This window comes from Phoca vitulina, unplaced genomic scaffold (genome assembly GCF_004348235.1).
Source record: "Phoca vitulina isolate PV1807 unplaced genomic scaffold, GSC_HSeal_1.0 scaffold48, whole genome shotgun sequence".
NCBI classification, from domain to species: Eukaryota; Metazoa; Chordata; class Mammalia; order Carnivora; family Phocidae; genus Phoca; species Phoca vitulina.
This window is the reverse complement of record NW_022589751.1, coordinates 5,992,399-6,014,474: the sequence shown is the minus strand read 5'-3', so window position 1 is coordinate 6,014,474 and position 22,076 is coordinate 5,992,399. Positions and strand designations below refer to the sequence as shown.

Here is a 22,076-nt window from a genome sequence, read left to right as displayed (position 1 = left end):
TCTTCCTAGTGTCTGTGGACCAAATAGCTTTGCAAAACAGTCTCTAAATAGAAATTGTCAGTTATCAGAAGGACCATAAAAGCCATTGAATCTCTCAGGACTTAGGTTTTTTTCCTCTGTTAAATGAGTGACAACAAATTGTTCCCTGTCATCCTCCCAGATGTACAAACTGACTGTGGATACACATGGGAGACATACTGGGTAAATCTAGGGATGTGTACAATATTACTCCTTTCCTTCCTACCATTGGAGTTCCTTAGGGCAGATTTTATCTAAGTTATCTCTAAAATATGTATTCCGCATTTCTTTTGGTCCTGACATGTAGCCTACCTCGCAGCGGCCACTGCTGAGAACCACTTGCAGAACTTGATGATGGCAGGTCCTAATCCACTGCATGCGTATTTTGTTCTAAATAGCTAGTAGTATTCCCTCTTTTGGAGGGTCTTGGAAACTGTAAAAATTCCAGACTATCCACCTCTATTTTCTAATTTCTAAAAGAAAGGTCACTTTACCTTTAGATTATGGTACCTCTATTTTTTTTCCCTAGAATCAGGCACATTGGGGTGAGGATTAATAAACATGCTTAACTTGCTGAGCCTCAGCAGTTTTGTGACACTTTGTGGAAACACTTCAGTGAGGTGATGGGATCTAGAGTTGAATGTAAATGGAAAAAACAGTATGGTAGTATGTCTGTCTGAAAGGATGAGTGTGTATTTTAGAAAAGACCTGATTTGCTGTGGTATGAGTCCTCTTTCGCAAGAGGAAGAGGATATAATTTACCATTGTTCTGTGTATAAAATGAAGCTAAAAGACACTTTTCTTTTTAAAAGGTTTTGATTCTCTTTGATTTGATTCTCTTTAATTCTCTGCTTTTAAATAAGATTTTGTTTATGTTCTTTCCAGTTTGTGCATGATGCTTAAATTCCCCTTTTAGCTTCTAAATTTCCTCATCTGTAAGAGAAGGGGACTGAATTAGGTCATCTTTAATGATTGTTTTCAGAATGAAGATTCTGAGTCTGTAATATATTTTTATTTTCTTATTTTTACCTTCTACTTTTACTATTTTTTTAAGTACGCGCTACGCCCACCCAGTGTGGGGCTTGAACTCACGACCCTGAGATCAAGAGTCACATGCCCTACCGATTAAGCCAGCCAGGCGCCCCATGTAATATTTTCTTAAAGTACCAAAAGGGTCATTTTGCCAATATCTATATCAAATGTTGATGAGTTATGCATATTTACTACGTTACGGCAAATATGAGAGTATATCTATCTTCAAATGAGTCTGGGTGCTGCCCTGTAGGCTCCTCAAAGTAAACCATAAAAACAATCAGAATTTGACATTTGCTCTCTTTCAAAGTTGACTCCAACTTGAAATGATCAGAATAAACAAAATATCCTCCTTGGTAGATCCTTGTGAGACCTACAGATTTTGACAGACTTGCTGTGATAAAGCTTTTCTTCCCTTTTGTGTCACATCTGTGTATTGTCTTTCCTTTTATATCTACCGTTTGTCGGCCCAGCAATTATTGTCCTGTGACTTGTCTGTCCTTCCTTCCCCTCAGCGTTCATATAGACATAACTGAAATCACTGAAACTTTATTGGTGCTTATTGAAAGGTAGGGTTGAATTGTATTTTCAGACAAGAAGGGACTGGCTGAGAAAATTAAAGACAATTGAATCAAGCTTAAATTTAAAAAAAAAGAAATGTCAGTTATAGTTCCTTCTTTGTTACCCTTTTTTACTTTATTTTTTCCCCTTTTTTGCTTTACAAAATCTATGCTTCCTAATTCTGTACATAATGCTGCCATTCATTGTGTCTTCAAAAAACTTCCATCCTTATTTTATTTCCTTGACCTTACCAAACCGAAATCTCTTCTGAAGACACCATGTTCTAACCTCTCCTGACTTGAGGGGAATGACAGAGGTGCCATGGTGAGAATTCTCACTTCTCAGTGCTACTTCCCAGCTTTGAGTGGGCCAGTTTCCCATGTTTTGGTGTTCTTAGAGCATGTCTTCCAGTTATACTTTCCTCTGAGAATCACTGCCCCTGATGTCATCAAGAAGACAGAAAATGGGAGTGGAGGATAGGATACTAACTTTAGAAAACGGTAACCCTATAGACATGTAGGGTATGGAGGAACTAGCAAGATTTGTGTGAAACCAAAGAATCTACTGATTTTTCCTATTCAAGACCATGAATCTAGTAAGAATTAGCAGGCCCGCCTTTGGGGAGGAAACTAAGAGACACATCTAAATTGTGGCTTTTCCCCAAAATATTAGGTCCTTAAGCATTATAGAGTATGGAAGGGACGATTGGGGGAAGAAATTCTGATCCATCAGTGAGACCTGCCACTTGTCTGGTATTTCCAAAATAAAATTAGTTCTGAAGCAATATGTCCCTTCCATTTAAACTGGTAATATATTTTTTCTTAACTTTGTAATAATTCTGTCCTTTCATCTCTTCGCATTTACATCAAAAACACTAGAAGTTTGCATAATGTATTTTTATTTTTCCTGCTGGAGGAGGAAGGAGGCTACTGAAAATGCTTCCAGCTATATATGTAGTAGTTCTATCAGTCAGATTTTTTCTAACACCAGCAGTACCTTTTGGTTTTGTTTTGTTAAACTCTTAGGTATGGAGTTGAGTTTAGCAGTTGTGGCCTTGTATAGGATTGATACCTGATTTTGGTGATTTTTCCTCTATTATGATGATCCTCTGAAAAGGATATTGGTGCCTCCATGATTAGTCAGGTGAACCAAATTTATGGTCAAATTAGTGTTCAAAACCAAAATGCCTGGTCTGGTAATTTACTCTAAGAGATAATCACTGCCAAGTGTATCTACTTTATGTTTCTTGACTGGTCAGCTCTTCTTTTTCCAAGTAGAGATTGGGCTTGGAAAACCAGTTTCATATCAGAAAGTTCCTTGATGAGTATGAAATTGGACACAGGGAGAAGTGTTGCTGAAGGGGTGGATCATTCAGCTTCAAGAAAGCATCCTCCAAGCAGGCTGGAAGGCATGCAGAACCTGAGGATGGAGCAGTAAATTAGCATAGCCAAGAAAAGCAGTTCTGCTTCTGTGCCTCACAAGCCATAGGGCCACATTCTTCACTCCTCTGCCTCTGGTTTCTTCCCTGGAAAATGGAGATAGTGACCACTGAAGTGGCCATATATAAATCTTGTAAAGCTTAGCATAGTGCCTGACTAGGAGATAATGCTCTGGTGAGCTGTTGTTGTGATTGCTTGCATCAGCTTTATTGCTGCCTTTTAAAGATTTTTTTTTTCCTTGCGTGTGACTTCCCAAACATGAGTCTATATTATATTGGTTGTTTTTAAATAGAGGTTTTCCTGATGTGATTTAAGGCAGCACACCTACAAGTTGCTCATAAGCTACAATGACTGTACCAGGGTACAATGCCACTTCTTTTTTTATGAATCTTTTTTTCAGTATGAAATGCCTTCTGCCTCTGTCCCCTGACTTTGGGACATGCACCTTCTTTGCGGCCTAGAGTTGCCCCATCTCTAGTGACGTTTGGCACCTTAAAGGTGCCATACTGTAATGTTTGTAATGTAAAATGGTGTAGTCGTTTTAGGCTACATTTTGGCAGTTTCTTAAAAAGTTAAACATACACACACGCAAAGTTAAACATACACCTACCATATGATGCAGCAGTTCTGCTCCTAGGAATTTACTTAAGAGCAAAAATGAAAATGTATGTCCATATAAAGATTGTATGCACATGTTCAAAGCACCATTATTCATGATTGCCAAAATTATAAATAATCCAAATGTTTCTCAATTGGAGAATGGATAAACAAATTGTGGTACATTGATACAATGGAATACTTCCAGCAATAGAAGGAAGTGAACTATTAATACATGTAACAACATGGATGACTCAAAATAATTATGCTGAGTTGAAAAGCTGGACCAAGGGTATGTACTAGGTGATTCCATTAATGTAAAATTCTAGAAAATGTAAACTAATATAGAGTGACAAAAATATGACAGCTTCAAGGATATTTTGAAGTAATATTGTCTCCCTTTTTTCAGAGGACCTATGTAAGGGCTTAGATCTTGGAGGAGTCATGTGATCAGGATGGCAACTAGCTGAGCAAGTCTCTGAATCTCCTAAGTCTCTCCTTGTTTAAGAACCTGTAAGAGCACAGTTAGGATACTCTACCTCATTGTTTTGTGAGATTTAGATGAGATTAGGTACATGTACAAATAAGGTATCACTACTGCTACGTTTGGAAAGTAGGGGGCATAGTCTTATTCAGAGAAGATATGCCAGAGAATGATTTTTTTTTTAGACAATAGTTTTGTGATGTAACAGTGTTTCAATTTTATTTAAATTAAAAGCTTTCTTGGCATTTGTTTTCTGATCTCTTTCAGTTTGTAACTAGAGTCTGTTATAAGTTACAAAAGGTGAAGATTTAAATTTTTAATATCTTAAACCACAAAGACATTCACCTGCTTGAGAAACTTTGAGGTCATTGATTGTTAAACAACTTATGCAAAGCTGATGCACCAGGAAACTTGGAGCTTTAGTTTATGCTGTCTTCCACTTTTTTCCTCTTGAAAATATTTTGGAAGATTGTGCTTATATTTCTGTTTGAACTGTGGGCTGCTAGAGCATTTGTTGAATCAAAAGAGGAAATGTGAAAGGGTTTTTCTCTCAACTTGGGCAGAGACTCCTGTGTGGTTGCAGGGCTTCCTTTTCCTCCTCCCTTTCTTTCTGTGCTGGGAGTGAGCTCCTTGGGGAAAGGCTCAGCTGAGAGGAAGTGGCCGAGAGGGAGCTGAACACGTGATGCTTTTATGCCAGAATGGGAAGAGAGCCAGGTTTGCTAGAATCCCAAATGGAATTTTCCAAAATTTGAAGAGTACATTGTATTTCTGCTCACCATGAGTGGATATAAGTAAATAATTTTTTAGCAGAGTAATGAGATAGTGAAGGAATTATTTTGAGGTTCTCAGATTAAAGACGTCATCTCTGAGTATTTTGAACTTTTAGAGACAAGATCTAGTGCTGTTGTTTCCATATGAACAGATTTAGGAGTAAAATTAGCATACAGCTGTGGTATGAATATATTGTAAAAGATGGCTAATTTAAAAACGAAAAACAGTAACTATAGGGATATGTAATGTTCTCTAACTTTTAAGTACTCAAGTTTCAAACTATATTAAGTGGGTGCTGTATGTGAATGTGGTAGGGGACCCAAGGGCATTGCTGTTTCTATTTTGACCTTTTCATTTACAGATGTGGAAGCTGAGGTTCCAGAGACTATGTGAATTGGGTAGGGTAACAAGGGAGGCAGGAGCAGAACCTTTTGCCTCCAGGTTGAGGGTGATAATCTTTGCTTTAAATACTTAATTGTTAAGAATGGTTGTATTATTTTTATACTAGTTTAGCACAAACACACAAATTCATTGTCTTAGGGAAAATTGTTTTTCTAATGTTACTTGTCACCTTGTTTATGCTCTGAATGCTTAATAAACTTTTCCGGAAAACAGAGCAATAAACCTAGTCTACATGGTCTGACATTGAACACTGTAAATAAGTGTAGTCTGAAATATTCTTGACTTATTAATTGGATTTTGGAAGAAGTTCCTTGTGTGTGTGACTATGTCTAAAGTGCTAGGAGTTGGGTGCTTCTGACTCAGTAATAAAGATACAGGAAACTGAAAAGTTACCTACTTTACCCTGCAGACCTCTCTGTTTGCTTTCTTCACTTGTGTAGGCTGTAGAATCTGGACTTCCCATTTATGGCACTCACCACACTTGTAATTAACTGTTTAATGTTGGTCTTTAATATGTATGCTTCAAGAGAGCTGAGACTAGCTTTTATTCACAGCTCTTCACTGGCTTCAAGTGCAGTGCCAAACCTACTCAGTAGGTACTCAATATTGGAGACCAGAAGACAGGAAAAGATAGCTCAGAGAAACTGAAAAGCACAGTGTAACAGCCCTAGAGAATATCCAGTCTACCTTAGTTCCATTATAAAGATTTGTTTTAACTCTTCTTTTGGAAGATGGTAATGATATATATGGATCTAGCAATTAACAGTTTACAAAGTGCTTTCTTAGACCTCTGTGCTTTTGTAATGCATATAATGGGTTGCCAGACATGGTCAAAATCCACTTTCCTGAACGCCACTTTTACCCCAGGATTCTTCTCTTATCCAAACAAAACATGGGTTATGTGATAAGAGTGATATATGAAATTGATATGCAGTTTTTAAGATAAAGCTGACAACTTCAAAGGGTATCCTAAGATTTTAATAAGTTTTCAGAATGCTCTGTGATTTGTTTCCCTCTGCTTTGGGGGCACTTGGATAGAAAAGTTGAGAATCATGGTCATTCATTTCATCTTTATTGCAGCCTTGTTTAAAACATGGCAGTATCTTTATTTTCTGAAAAAGGTAAAGGAACTTGCTGATGTCCTACAGCCAGGAATAGTCATCTATGGCTTAGACATAAAAGATGATTCTGCCAACCAGCCCCTTAATCTAGTGTGACTTCTACTCTTTTGGATTTTCCAAAAATCACTTAGGTTTCATTTAGCTTCTTTAGTAACATTAGCTAAATAATACTTTATTGATTGTGGAGAATGAGTGCATTTCCAAAAGTGATCAGTTTTACTTCCAGAACATAGTCTTCCTTGTCAACGGCAGGAATTTTAACCACCCTTCCACTCAGGCCTTTCGTATGTGCAGACAGGGAGTCTGAGACTTGAACAAAAACTTGGTATACAGGTGATCCCTAGGTAAAGTTAAGTAGGTGAAACTTTGCCTTCTCTGTTACCCTCTGCATACTTATACCTTTGTTATCTAACTAAAGGGGGTTTTCCCCCTAATATAAGTGGAAATAATGAAGTTTGGGGGGCCAAACAGATATGAATGTAAATCCCGGATCCATCACTTATTTGCTTTGTGAACTTAGACAAGTTATCTCTGTTTTTTTAATTTTAAATGGAGTTATTAACCCCTTCTTTACAAACAGTAAGGTCAAGTGTGCAATGCTTCTGTTACCAGACCTGGCAAGAAATACACACCTAACAAATGCTAGGCTCTGCTTCTTCCCTCTTTTCCCCCTAGTCCCCCTTTTTTCCTTTTTGAGTTAGCAGTAATTCTTTTTCTTTTCTAATTAGTTTCATAGGTAGAATTTAGTGATTCATCAGTTGCATATACCACCCAGTGCTCATTATATCACATGCTGTCCTTAATGGCCATCACCCAGTTACCTCATCCCCCCACCCACCTCCCTTCCAGCAACCCTCAGTTTGTTTTCTAGAGTTAAGAGTCTCTTATGGTTTTCCTCCCTCTCAATTTTCATCTTATTTTATTTTTCCTTCCCTTCCCCTATGTTCATCTGTTTTACTACTGGGTATTTATCCAAAGGATATAAACATAGTGACTTGAAGGGGCACATGCACCCCAATGTTTATAGCAGCAATGCCCACAATAGCCAAAATATGGAGAGAGCCCAGATAGCCATCGACAGATGAATGGATAGAGAAGATGTGGGATACACACACACACACACACACGTATATGCACAATGGAATGTTACTCAGCCATCAAAAAGAATGGAATCTTGCCATTTGCAACAACATGGATAGAACTAGAGGGTATTATGCTAAGCAAAACAAGTCAGTCAGAGAAAGACAAATACCATATGATTTCACTTATATGTGGAATTTAAGAGTTAGCAGTAATTCTTAATCCCAGCTATATAGTCAAGGGAATAAAAATAGAAAATACCTGTGAACACTGTGCCAGAGACTGTAATTTAATTGATTTGGGATGAAACTTGGCTGTGAGCAGTGGACAAGGGGTGGATGGAAAAGAACAATTAGAAATTACCTCTTGGGAGATCCAGTGCCACTCCTCCTTGCTAAGTCTGTCTTTATCTGAGCATGAAGGAATCAAGTAGCATAAGGACTATGCTATGCATTCCCTTCTATTCTTTCTTCCCTCTTGAAGCACGCTCTGCCTTTATTCTCTGAGGTTTTCCCAAGTCCAGGTCAGAAAAGGAGGCTGTTTTGGGGAGGTCAGGGCAGGGGTGAAGCGAATGAGCAGCATTCCATGTTGCTGGAGCTCTTCCCAAATTCTCAAGTTATTTCTTTTCCATAATTTTCTTCCATGAAAGAACCCTCCTTCCCACATGAGAAGAGCCTTGTTCATGGGGAGGACACAAGGAACAGTGACCAGGGGGCTGGGCTTTTGGTTCTTATTAGACTCCTGAGCACACTGGCACCTATTTTATTCACACTTTCTTCTTTCTGTATAATTCCCTACATTGTTTGGAGTTCAAAAATGTAGGATTAGCAAGTATTGTTTGTCCTGAACAGTCTAGAAATTGAGTTTTTATATATAAAGTATGAAGAGACCTCATCAGATTTTGACATAGTAGTTCAGAGAAGATGGTTTGTTGAGAACATATGCCAAATATTTGGGTGCATACCTCTATAGTAGGCCTGACCTGATTTGGACAGATTGATCTGTGTAAAATACAAAGTACTCTGGCATGTGGTTAGAATTCTCAGGACTTTTCTTGATTTTCTTCCCTTTTTTGGTGGGGGGGGGGCAGTTATTCTATCATTTAATAAAGTTCCGCTGAAAGTAAGGTGGTAGTTACCCTCAGTGGAATGCTATTAGGCTACGGATGTGAAGGTGCATAGACATCACCTGATGTGAGTAGATGTGGATGCCCACTCTCTCCAAGTAGAGATAGCAGTATAATGCAGAGATTCTTCAGAGGTTTATTTCCAGAGAGATCTTGTTAGACATACAGATTTTGATTGATTTTTTTCTGCTTTCATGAGGAATTTAGGAAATGGGCTTAGAAATTCTAAAGTGATTACTTTGATAACATATCATATATTGAGATTCTATAAGTAACCTATATGGTAAATATACTTTGGAAACTAACTTAATACTGAGTATGCATGGATACTGCAAGATGGTATAGAGAAGCCTTGAACTTATATTTTTAATGAGATGGGAGAAAAATTATAGTGGGTGGAAATGGACAAGGGGGTTAGGGGTTTCTTAGGGGCAGTGAAGAATAGATGTCAAGACATGGATATCTAGATTCTTATGCTGAACAGATAAGTGCTTATATTATATTGATACTGTGGGAAGAGTGGGTTGAATTGGTGTGACTGGAATATATGGGTCTGATTTGTAGAATAATAGGAATGAGAATCTGAAAGGTGGTTAGGGGACTTGGATGGTGAAGGGTCTTGGATGTTCTCATGAGAAGCTTGGGAAAGACAAGTGTTGTCTTACTGGAAAATTAGGTTTATCCAAAGGAGAATGTTTAGGATGATATGGGTTATGGAAAACCATTTCTTATGAAGAGTAGCTAAATATATTTTCTCTGTAGAAAAGAGAAAACCAAAAGGAGATAAAGCAATGACCCTCAAATAAAAGTGGGATTAGGCTAGGGTCTGTGGTTAAGGATAGTAGTGAGGCACATGTTAGAAAGAACTTTCTACCTAGTAAGAATGGTCCTACCATAGAGTATAAATCCTTAGTTTTCTAATCATGTTCTCTGGAACCCCAGCATCCAAGGAGGTACTTTAAAGGCCACTGTGGGGAAGGATACATGACAGGTTGGGCTCTGGGTCCTTGTAATGCTTTGGGGAACAAATATCTCACATCTGTTGGGGTTCAGCTTTTGGAGGAGAGTTCTGCTTTAAAAAAAAATGGAAGAGGCTGAAGTGAGTCTTCTTAGTCTTTTATCTTAACTCTTGATTTTAAGGTATTCTCTTGAACCAGGTAGAATGCCTTTGTGTTGGTTAAAGAAGGAATTCCTGTTTTGTTTGTGAGATTGATTAAAATCTATAGGTTTCCTATAAGATTTTGTAAGCAGTGAAGCAGAACATTGCAAAAGTTCAGTTGTTTAGGATGCAGGATATAGTTTCATATATTATTAATGACAATTAGATTTTTCTGACCAATCCACAAAAATGCCTATTAAAAATACTGGTTTTAATTCATGAAATAGTAGTGTAATGATTAATAGAAAACAATAGTGGTGTGGTAGTAATAATAAAATAAAACAAAACAAAATTGGAGAAGTTCCTTAAAGGATGATGAAGTTGTAGGAATTCTAAAGGGAATTTCTAAGTACTTTCAGGGACTTTAGAGGTTTGAAATACTGGCTCTTTGGTCTTGCTAAGTTACGAGTAAGGGCTTTTCAAATGTCCATGGACTGGTGTATTACTTTACTAGGGCTGCCATAACAAATAGCATAGGCTGGATGGTTTAAACAACAGAAATTTATTTTCTCACAGTCTGGAGGCTGGAAGTCCAAGATAAAGGTGCTGGCAGGTTTGGCTTCTGAGGCCTCTGTCCTTGGCTGGCGGACGGCTGCCTTCTTGCTGTGACCTTCCTTGGCCTTTTCTGTGTTCCTGAGCATTCCTGGTATCTCCTCTTCTTATAAGGACACTAGTTCTATTGGATTAGGGCTCTACCCTTATGACTTCATTTAACCTTAATTACCTCTTTAAAGACCCTGTCTCCAACTAAATCACACTGGGGATGCTTCAGCCTATGTATTTTGGGGGTACCCATTTTAACCCATGACAACTGGTGAATAGATAAATTGTGGTATTTCCATACTGTGGAATATTACTCAGTAATAAGGAGAAACAAAACATGAACACATGTAACAACATGGATAAATCTCAAAAACATTGAAGAAAGTCAAACACATTGATTCTATTAATATGAAGTTGTGGAAGGGGCAAACAAAACTATAGTACAGAAAGCAGATTAAGGGGCGGGGCACCTGGGTGGCAGGGTTGGTTAAACGACTGACTCTCGGTTCCGGCTCAGGACGTGATCTCGGGGTTGTGAGTTGGAGCCCCACGTTGGCTCTGTACTTAGTGTAGCGTCTGCTTGAGATTCTCTCTCCCTCTCCTGCTTGTGCTCTCTCTCTCCCTCTAAAATAAAATAAATAAATCTTTTTTTTTAAAAAAGCAGATTAATGTTTGCTAGGGACCACAGGTTGGGGGATGGGATCAACAGCAAAGGGGCACAAGGAAGTTTTTTAGGAAGATGATCTGTTCTGTATGATAGAACACAGTGGTGACACGACTATATATGATTACCAAAATTAGTCAAACTGTACATTTACAGGGGATGAGTTTTACTGAATGTAAATAATACCTCAGCTTAAAAAAAGAATAAATGCCTTAGAACCAGTGTGGACCTGGATTCAGTCCCAGCTCTGTGTAGCTGAACAGCCTGGAGCCAGTCATCCTTTCTGGGCCTCAGTTTACCCATCTGAAAATGTATATTATGATAGTTGCTTGTGTTACTTTTTAGGCTTGCAAATTGAATAGAAAGATTTTTCTGAGAAAAATGGATTAAGAGTCAAAGTGAGCAGGGTAGGAAGAAGAGATTTTAAAACATCCAAATACTTTATGTGAATATAACAGTTGAAAATGTATCCCATCCTTTCAAGCATCATTTTTACCCGCTAAGTTCATATTATTTGTGGAAAAATTGATCACTTTTCAATTATAATTTGCCAGATTTGGGAATCACTGGGCTAAAAGTGTCTTCCCTGCCATTATAAAGACAAAGATAGAAGAGGAGCATTTATGGGACAAACTCCATTACTCCTGCTCTTTGGGAATTAATCTAATTAGGGAAAGGGAGTATTTTTGTACTAATTTTAAGCTCTTAACCCATCTTAGGTGGAATTTTTTTTAAGACCGACCTTCCTTCCTTCCTTCTTTCCTTCCTTCCTTTCTTCCCTCCTTCCTTCCAGAGAGAGGTAGAGGGAGAAAGAATCTCAAGCAGACTCTGCGCTGAGTGCAGAGCCCAACTCAGGGCTCGATCTTGATGACCCTGAGATCATGACCTGAGCTGAAACCAAGAGTCGGACGCTTAACTGACTGAGCCACTCAGGCGCCCCTTAGGTGCAATATTTTGCGTGACTAATACTTAGATGGAAGCTTAGCTGTTTGAATAGAATTTAATTTTGTATACTGAAATGGTATTCAAAACATAAGTTTATAAGGTTTTTTTTTTTTAAGAGAGAGAGGTGGGGGGAAGGGCAGAGGGAGAGAGAATCTTAAGTAGGCTCCATGCCCCATGTGGAGCCTGATGCGGGGCTCAATCCTACAACCCTGAGATCATGACCTGAGTGGAAATCAAGAGTCAGACACTTAACTGACTGTGCCACCCAGCTGCCCCAAGTTTATAAGGTGTTTTTAAGAAACTCATTTTATTACAAGGGAAGTAATTAACAACTTGTGCCTACAGTTGACTTTTAACAGTCTTGACCGATATTTCCAAGCCAGTTAGTAAAATGTTGTACTAAGGTCTTTATATCTTGTTCATTTGTTTTACATCAGTACAGCATCCCAGGGAAATCTGCTTAAGTTCCTGAAATGATGCATGCTACTTTGATACACAATAGAATAGAGATCTTTCTCTGTCCCTCTTCCCTTTCCCTCTCTACCCCCTCTCTGTCTCTCTCTGTCATTTTTGAGCCTCTGTGGTGGAATCTGTTTATGTTGTTACTTTGCTTAGAGCAACTTTAGCAAACTTGGGTGAATCCATGTAGCTGAAGAATTAGTTTAGATTTTAAAATCAGATCATAACATGCTCTTGGGGAATCACATGTATGAGTGTAGCCATTTAATACCCAGTGCAAGCCAAGTCATAAAGAGTAAGAGATGATCCATTTTATTTTGTTGCCTCATATGCCTAATAAACCATAACATTTAAGTGAAAGTACCATTCATAATGTACTAGTCATTGATCATGTAGACTTATTTTTAGAATAACTCTGGCATATCCCATTGTAAAGTACATGTACCTTTTTATATTTATTGTGATGGATGAAAAATCTTTAATGCTTTCAATTTTAAATTATTCAGATTTATGATTTAAAGACTATAAAATGTTAGCATTATGGATTTTCTACATTAACTTTATAACCTTTTATCTTAGTGAAACAATCTAAAATGTTTGTGGTATTTTGTTCTTTATTGAACTGTAACATACATACCAAACAATGCACAAATTATAAGTATATATAACTTGATGTATTATTACAAGTTGAACACACCCATGTAACCAGTACCACCTAGATCAAGACCAAAACATTAGCAACACCCCAGAACCCCCGCTCAGAGTTATTCTGGTTAATACCCCTAGCCAAGGGTAACCATTACCATGACTTCTAAAAATTAAATGTACTTTTTTGTGAGTTCTAAAAGTAATACATATGAAATGGTAAAAAGAATTTTATCTGTAATGATGATGATGGTTGACAAAGAAGAATTAAAGTTCTTGGAGGAACTACTTAGGATTTTGAAAGTATACCATATCTTCTTATATCTGGTATAAATCTATACTAGCATAAGATATATTATGCAGGTGGAATTAGTCATATTTGCTTCCCCTTTTTTTATGTGGGATCATTTTGTACCGACTCATATAAGTTTATGTGTCCAGTATTTTTGTTTAAAAGTCATATTTGTTCTCAAGGGAAAGCACTACTTTTTGCTCCCAAATTTCTCTCCATGGAGTTCATTTCATTACCCTTCCCTTAGGGAAGAGTTTGACTCTAATTAGTCTATTCGCAAGTGGCCTTCATATGAGCAAATTTTTAATCACCAGCAGAGGTGGCATACATCCTAAAGGCCATCAAGGCATGTATTAATCCTTCCTTTGATTACACACTCAGCTAACAACCTATATTTGTTGAATACCAGGTTGGTACAGAGCATTCTACTAGGTGCATGAGAGGATATTAAAAGGAATACAAGATATTGACCTTGCCCTCTAGGAATTTAACAGTACAGTGAGGTGGTTACAAGTGTGAACTCTGGAGCCAGAGTGCTTAGATTCATATTCCAAGTCCACCACTTCCTTGCTGTAAGATTTTAGGCAAGTTACTTAATTCTGTGTCCCATTTTCTTCATCTATTAAGAAGAAGCTAATAAGAATTCTTATGTCATAAAGTTATCGGGTCTATTAAATGGCATTAATACATGTGAAGCATTGAACTGTTCTGGTACATAGCAAGTACTCATTAAGTGGTAGCTGCTATAATAATAATCACCATAGGGATCATAGATAAAATACTGAAAATAGAACCAGGGTAGCACATAATTAAATTCCACAATGCATGATGAAAGCCAACTGAAGCATCTCACGTCATCACTTTAAATTGGCTGCCTATTCCATATGTTATCTTGCCCCCATATCAGTCACCAGGCCAGTGTGAGCCAATTTACTGTATTTGATTAGAAATGGAAAAAGAAAAAAAAATCCATAAAAATCATGAACTATTTAAGGAAGCTTTGACTAAAACTCCCAAGAATGTCTTTTGCAAGTCTTACCCACCTCCCCAACTCAGGATGCTCCTTCTCACCCCCCAGACTAGATCTATTCACTTCATGTTCTCTATTACCTGAAAACTTGCCAGTTGAAGACTCGAGTGAACAGCATTGTCATTTATCTTTTAGGGGTGTTAAGGTCTGATGAGTCATTTGTACCTTAGTATTTTAATCAGATTCTTTTTCATTGAGCATCTGGCCAGAAATCAGATATAATGAAAGAATGGGAATTTGTTGTTTGGGAGAGAAATGAGTAACTTTGAAATACAGAATGTTTTATTTCCTTCTCTAAAGGTTTGAGGTGGGGGTGTTGGGCAACATGACATCATTGGGCATGGGGATGGGGGAAAGGACAAAGAAATAATGGTATTATATCAAAACATACTTAATCTCTCTCTTTTTAAAAGGATTTTATTTATTTATTTGAGAGAGAGAGAGAAAGCTCAAGCAGGGGTAGGGGCAGAGGGAGAGAATCCAAGCAGACTCAGTCCTGAGTGCAGAGCCCAACATGACCTGAGCTTGAAATCAAGAGTTGGATGCTCAACTGACTGAGCCACCCAGGGGCCCACATACTTAATCTCTTTTTAAGTGTTGGCTATTAGTATCAACTCACCCATATTATTATAAATGAAGTAAGCTTTTTGGGGGCCAAACTAGGAAACTAACTACCATTTATTATATATTCTATGGGGAGATTAATTCCAGGTTCTACATAATGAAAAGTATAGAGGTTCCTTAATTTTTTTTTTTGCTTTTTGTTTTTTTAAGATTTATTTATTTATTTATTTGAGAGAGCGAGAGAGCACAAGCACGGGGAGCGGGAGAGGGAGAAGCAGATTCCCCGCCGAGCAGGGAGCCCGACATGGGGCTCAATCCCAGGACCCTGAGATCATGACCTGAGCTGAAGGCAGACGCTTAACCAACTGAGCCACCCAGGCGCCCCTTAATTTTTTTTTTGTAATACGTTCCTTTTGTAAGTGATGTAAACAGTAGTGCTATGTAAATTCAGAAGGGATTGTGTTTTTTTAAATTGAGAGTTATAGTGATGGAAGGAGTTAGGGAGAAAGTAGGGCTTGAACTGGAAAATCCTTTTTACTATTTATGTAATGGGAAAGTGAAGAGGCCAAATGTATGTAGGTGAGGGTATGATGTCTGAAGAAAAAAGGGAACTAGCAGAAGATGAGATTGGCCAACTGGTATTTCAACTTTCCAGCTGAAAAGTCTGAATTCTTTTTCTAGGAGAGAAATAGTTTTCTTTAGTACTACCTTATACTGCATATGTCACCACAAATTATCTTTGTTTTTTGTTTTGTTTTGATTTGTGTTGAGCTAATATTATAACATGTCATGCTTCAAAAAATGAATTAAATAAAGTTCTCATTTATTTGATAGACCTCGAGTTTTCAAATTTGAAAAACTTTCTACTTTGAAAGTTACTTTAGATGACAGGATCTCCTAGCAATTTGTGTATGATACCATAGTCTAGCTCTATTAAATGTTGTAATAATGTGTTCTGTGGGCCTTGAGTTTTGAAAGGGAAGGAAATCTTCAAAGCACTCTCTTTTTCAACCTGACCTGGATGTACCTAGTACCTTAATCCCTTTCTACTTTCTCAGTTCACTTCTTAGGTGAAAAGATGTTGTTTTCTCCCTATCTGTGATACTGTCTGGAAAGTAAATGGGGAGATCGTGAGAAGCTTCACTGAAATTTTCACACAAACGTATTCTGTAAAACCAGAGTTAATTGTGTGTAAAATTTCTATGTGGTTTCCGGGGGACTCTGCTTATGGGGTGCGTGTGTGTGTAGGTGTGTGTGCGCGCATGTGTGAAGAAATTCAGAATGACCACCACATGCTACAGTTTTGAATTAGAATGAATGGAATTTCTTTAAAGTGATGTCTGATGGTAATATATAGTGCAAATGAAGATTTATAAATCAGAAAAAAATTTAAAAGAACTCTATTTATCTATATCTGATATAGATAATGGACCACAATATAAATCCTTATAAAACTGTGTCACTTAAGCACCCATTGTATCTTTTCCTGTGGCTGCCATATCCAGGTGAATTTCTCTTTAAGATTGTGTTTTAACTTGTGCTTCATAAAGGTTTTTTTTTTTAATATAATATCTCTGCCGTCAAGTTGAACAGTATCTCCAGATTAATTAATACTGAAAATACTTAGAAAAGGTTTATGTGAATATTTTTTTATTTCTAAATTCACCATTTGATACAGATACCCATGGTTTTCTTCTGTGTTTACATGCAGCCAGGAGCTATGGGCGGAGACGAGGTAAATTTTTTTTAATGAGATCTTTTGCTTGCCAAATTGTGAGTAAATATGAGTGTGTGCGTGTTTATACCCGTGTGTGTGTAAAACAATAATTATTGTATGGTATGATGTTCTAGCTTATTTTAGCAAAATAATTCACATCACTTTCATTATAGTTATTTTTTGTTGTTAGTTGGTAGTTTGTTTTTTTAATCCTAATATAGACATAGCAAAGACTATTTCTACCTGGAAATTTTTGTTACATGGTTTATTATGAATGATCTTGAGAGAATAAAGGCCAAGCATACATATATTTTTGTCCTTTATCTGCAGTGTTTTTTTCATACTACTTAGAAGGCAAAAGTTAGGTTTTAGAGGGCAATTCTTGATCTTAGTAGGTTGACCTTGAAGCTAAAGAAGCCTAAGTTTCAGGGACCCTCACTTTCAAGGGGACCCCCTCCAAGTTCTTTACCTTATCTTTATGTTCTTTTTCTTTTCTTTTCTTTTTAAGATTTTATTTATTTATTTGACAGAGAGAGACACAGCGAGAGAGGAAACACAAGCAGGGGGAGTGGGAGAGGGAGAAGCAGGCTTCCCGGCGAGCAGGGAGCCCGATGCGGGGCTGGATCCCAGGATTCTGGGATCATGACCTGAGCCGAAGGCAGACGCTTAACGACTGAGCCACCCAGGCGCCCCGTGTTCTTTTTCTTGAAGTGGATCCCCAACTTGTATAGGCTCTAAGCCCCATAAAACTTGCATTCTCTCCTGATCACACCCAAACAAAATAATGTTGCTTTTATTTGTGTAATGCTGTTACTTTTCTAAAGCATTTCCATATCTGTAATTCATTCAAATAACTTTGTGAAGTAGGTAGGCTAAGCCTAATGTAGTGTTTCAAAGGAGTATGAGACTTAGGGTCAAAGACCTAGGTTGTAATCACTGCTTTATTACTTCTGTCTGGTATCATCATCTGTAAATTATGAGGTAACAAAACCAATCTTGTCCAACTTTAAGAGTGTTAGTGAAGTTATAGTGTGAAAAATGGGAGAGGAAAACCTATTCATGTACACTAAAAGCATTCCAAAAATATAAGTTGCTTTGAAAGTACTCGCTTTCATTTCTTTTTTTTTTTTAAGATTTTATTTTTATTTATATTTATTTGAGAGAGAGTGGGGGAAGGGGCAGAGGGGGAGGGAGAGAGCGATAAGCAGACTCTGTACTGAGCGCAGAGACTGACATGGGGCTCAATCTGACAATCCTGAGATCATGACCTGAGTCACAACCAAGAGTTGGACGCTTAACCAACTGAGCCACCCAGGTGCCCCAAATTCATAGTATTTTATTATTTATTCCACAGTAAATATTTGTTGAATGGATGAAAATTGGCAGAACCTAATATGTATTCAAGTTACTACTCAAAACTTCTTTCATGGTGGAATCACATAGTCAGTTTCGTTTTCAAATCATGGTGAAGAAAAACATTTGTGTAGTTGACTGTTTTTTAGCTATGGAAATAAATACCATTTAATATTTTTAACCTTATTGTTTTTAAATTGAAAGTATAAACAATTATATTACTGGAAATCATTTTGTACTATACATATAATTTTTCATGTTGCTAGAAAATTGATCACTCTCGGGAAGGAATAAGGAATGGACAATTTTACAGAGAAAATGGATACCGTCTGGAAGGTAGATAGCAGAGAGTAGCCTCTCCAATTCTTACACACTGATCAGTTACCACATCTTGTCAAAATTTTTCCTCTAGTGTCTCGGGCCTCACCCTTCCCTTTTCATTTCTATTGTTTTTCACTTCTATTGTTTCTTTCTTTCTGAAACACCACTTAGTCCATGTCATCCTCCTCCATTAAGGACCCCCATCATCTGGCTTCTCCGTTTCACCAGCCTCATCATCTCCATTTTCCCCACCTCACAGTCCCCTAACTAGTCTCTGTACTTTACCACAGTCTGGCTGTTGCACATACTGTCCTCCCTTCCTTTCATTTACTTATCTAAGGCCTATCCTTAGTTCATGCATTTAAGCCAAATTTAAGCTTTATCTCGCCAATGAAGCCTTGCCCAGTGGCCTTGCAAGCAATGTTTACCTCTGCTTCTACTGCCTTACATTCCTCTTGTTTTTTCTGTGTGCTCTGATTCTTCAGCACAGTTGTATCTTTTGAGCCTAACACTGTGACCTACATATAATTAGCACTTATTAGATGTTTATTGTTGAGGATTGTTTTTGAAGTAACATCCTACATCTATGCAGACCAGAGTTTGGCATCGTATTTTTAAAAATTATTTTATTTTTACAAATCATGTATATTAAGTACCAGACATCAAGAATATTAAGATCACCTATAATTTCTAAGTGCCTGAAAAAATTACTCTTCCTGTTTCCATGTTACCTTGCCCCTGTTTATTTGTAAAGTTTGATTTAATTGTTTTCACAAGCATGGTCATCTTTGCATCAAGTGTTAAGCTAAACATGGCCTAGAATGACTTGGTCCCTGCTCTCTGTAAGTCTGCAGTTCAGTAATTGTAGATAAAGAAGATAATGATGAGAGAGAGAGTGTGTGTGTGAGAGAGCGAGAACATTAAATGACTGAAAGTTGACTTTTTGTAATGATAAAAGAACAGATAGAAAATTTTTGTTCCATGCTTTTAAGTCTTCTATTCCCAAAGCTGAAAAAGAATTCATCTTCCTTAAATGTGGTGACATAGCATGTGAGATGGAATAGGGGTACCTCGTATCTACTCTCATTTCCTAAAGCATACTCATTCTGGGCCACTGCTACATAGTATAAATTTGATGAACTGGCAGATTTCCTCATGCTCATTTATTTGTGTAATCAGGGATTATATTATTGCTTGACTTCTTTGCTCCAAACAAAGCTTAGACTTTCCCAAAAAGGCATAAAAAGTGATCTTGGCTGGAATTTAAATAAAAAATTAAAAAACTGAACTTGCTTATGTATGTTACTTTATTATTAAGAATTACCTGTAACTCATATTCTATACATTACATATACATGTTGGTAAATATTTTAGGACTAGAAAGCAAAGGGACTTACCCGTGACAGTTTTGAGATCTGTCAGTAAGGACTAGGCCAGTGGAATCTTTCACCTCTCCTGATAAACCTGGAAAAGCTTCCTGGAACAGGTAGAATTTCAGGAACTATTTGGATAATAGAAGAGGAGTGGGAAGGAGGCCCCTCCAGGTATATGATTCAACTTAAAAGAAACCTTCAAGGTGAGATTGGCATGACCAGATGCTTGGAGCATATGTCCCTGAGTATATGCATTGTGGGCCAGCTGGAGAGGAGAAATTTGCAATGAAATGGTCTGTGCTGCCCTAATGAATGGTTTTTGAAACAAAAGGGCAGACTCCTAGACAGAGATAGATCAGGCTTTCTCGAAAGAGGGTTTCATGATCAAGTAACGAAAACAGGAGAGAACCTGGACATCAGCTGAAGGCTTAGCTGGGGATACAAGTATTGAAGGATAGACTTGGCAAACTAAGCTCTTCTAGTAGTGTAGTTGAAACAGTAGTAGGGAAGCAGAATTAGATGTGTAAGAATTGAACTTGAAAATGAGTGATTGTATATAAAGTATTTAAATATCCAAGTATATTTCCTATTATACCCACTTTTATTTTAAAGATATGTTCCTTTAGAGAAACATTGATTTCTCTTCCCATATTCCCTTACGGAATCGAAGTGACTCCAAATAATTTTATCATTTTATTTCTGGAGTATTTTGACTTTCACAAGCTTTGGTATGTGCCTTCCTGTATAACTGCTGACCCGTTAGAAACTGGTCTAACGGATAGCGTCCTACAAGAACTTTGCCTACACATTTCACACCTGATTAAAATATATGTTGTGTTTTTCATTTGACATGAGCTCTTAAGGTCTCTGGGAGACTTCTGTTCATAAGTAGCCATGTTGGCTGTGCTAGTGCTCTTGATGTTTAACAGAGTTGCTTAAAAAGCAGCAAGGAAAATATAAAAGATCTTTGTAAACAATGTAAATGAGCAAATACAAAGAATGATCAGTTACTTTACTATTGGAGTTACTGTTGGATTGGAGTTACTATTGTAAAATATACTTCTGTGTATATCTAATCCATAAAAACCTATTGACATGATACGATATATTAATCTTAGTTAATAACAAAGGTTCAAAATATCCAATGAAACAAACTTCTGTGCCAAGTTGAACTTGGGTCTTTGTGCCAAAAGCCTTCCCAAGGGAGGAGACCATGGTACAAACATGTCATTCTGTTAATTCAAACCCAGTTACATGAGCTTTCTTGACTAAAAGAATGGTTGGTCCCTCAGTGAACATGGACAGCTGAAGAAATTTCTGACTGTTCATGGTTATAATATCTGAAATGTTACTCCTTATAGTAATATGGGAATTTGAGCACAGGAAATGGGGGGGAATAAGATCACAGTTTTTTGTTTTTGCAAGAAGTTGGTCAGGGAGGGTCTTAAACAATGATGGAGGGGTTCTGGGCTGTCTACCCTAATTTCATTCATTAAGAGTTTGTGTGCTTACTGTTGGGTCAGATGCTGTGCTAGACTCTAGATGTGTTCTGTCTCCCTATAGAGTGTTCATTCTAGTAGGAGAGAGACAATAAGTGAAACAAACATTTCCATACTCTGTAACTATGAAAAGTACTAGGCAAGAAAACTAGGAGGGTTCCCTCTAACCTAGGATGGTTTTCTCTGAAAAAATATTATTTAAACTGAAACCCAAAAGATGGATAGACAGGTATCTTTATTTTTATTTATTTATTTTTTAAAGATTTTCTTTATTTGAGAGAGCAAGACAGAGCAGAGAGAGAGCACAAACAGTAGGGAGGGGCAGAGGGAGAGGGAGAAGCAGGCCTCCTGCTGAGCAGGGAGCCTGATGTGGGACTCGATCCCAGGACCCTGGGATCATGACCTGAGCTGAAGGCAAACGCTTAACCAACTGAGCCACCCAGGCGCCCGACAGGTATCTTTATTTTTTTAAAGATTTTATTTATTTATTTGACAGAGAGAGACACAGCGAGAGAGGGAACACAAGCAGGGGGAGTGGGGGAGGGAGAAGCAGGCTTCCCGCGGAGCAGGGAGCCCGATGCGGGGCTCGATCCCAGGACCCTGGGATCATGACCTGAGCCGAAGGCAGACGCTTAACGACTGAGCCACCCAGGCGCCCCCCGACAGGTATCCTTAAAGAAGAATTTTTATTGTGGGAATTTTCAAACATACACAAAAATAGAATAGTTGATTGAACTATCTACTCATCAGTTAGCTTCATTTTTGCCAATCTTGTTTCATATTTTCCCTCTTTTTTTCCCCCCTTAGAATGTTTTTTTTTTTTTTTTTAAAGATTTTATTTATTTATTTGACAGAGAGAGACACAGTGAGAGAGGGAACAC

General features: G+C 37.6%; 1 protein-coding gene across 7 annotated transcripts in view; it reads left to right on the top strand.

The window, feature by feature from the left end:
• Positions 1 to 22,076, top strand: part of CPEB3 (cytoplasmic polyadenylation element binding protein 3) — a 185,741-nt gene that overhangs the window by 82,782 nt on the left and 80,883 nt on the right. For 5 of the 7 annotated variants that reach the window (XM_032432500.1, XM_032432501.1, XM_032432503.1 and 2 more), the window contains one exon: positions 16,644 to 16,667. The exons of the other annotated variants lie outside the window; for them this stretch is intronic. In XM_032432500.1, the coding sequence (XP_032288391.1) occupies positions 16,644 to 16,667 (24 nt within the window). The remainder of the gene's footprint in view (positions 1 to 16,643; positions 16,668 to 22,076) is intronic. 7 annotated transcript variants of the gene reach the window in all.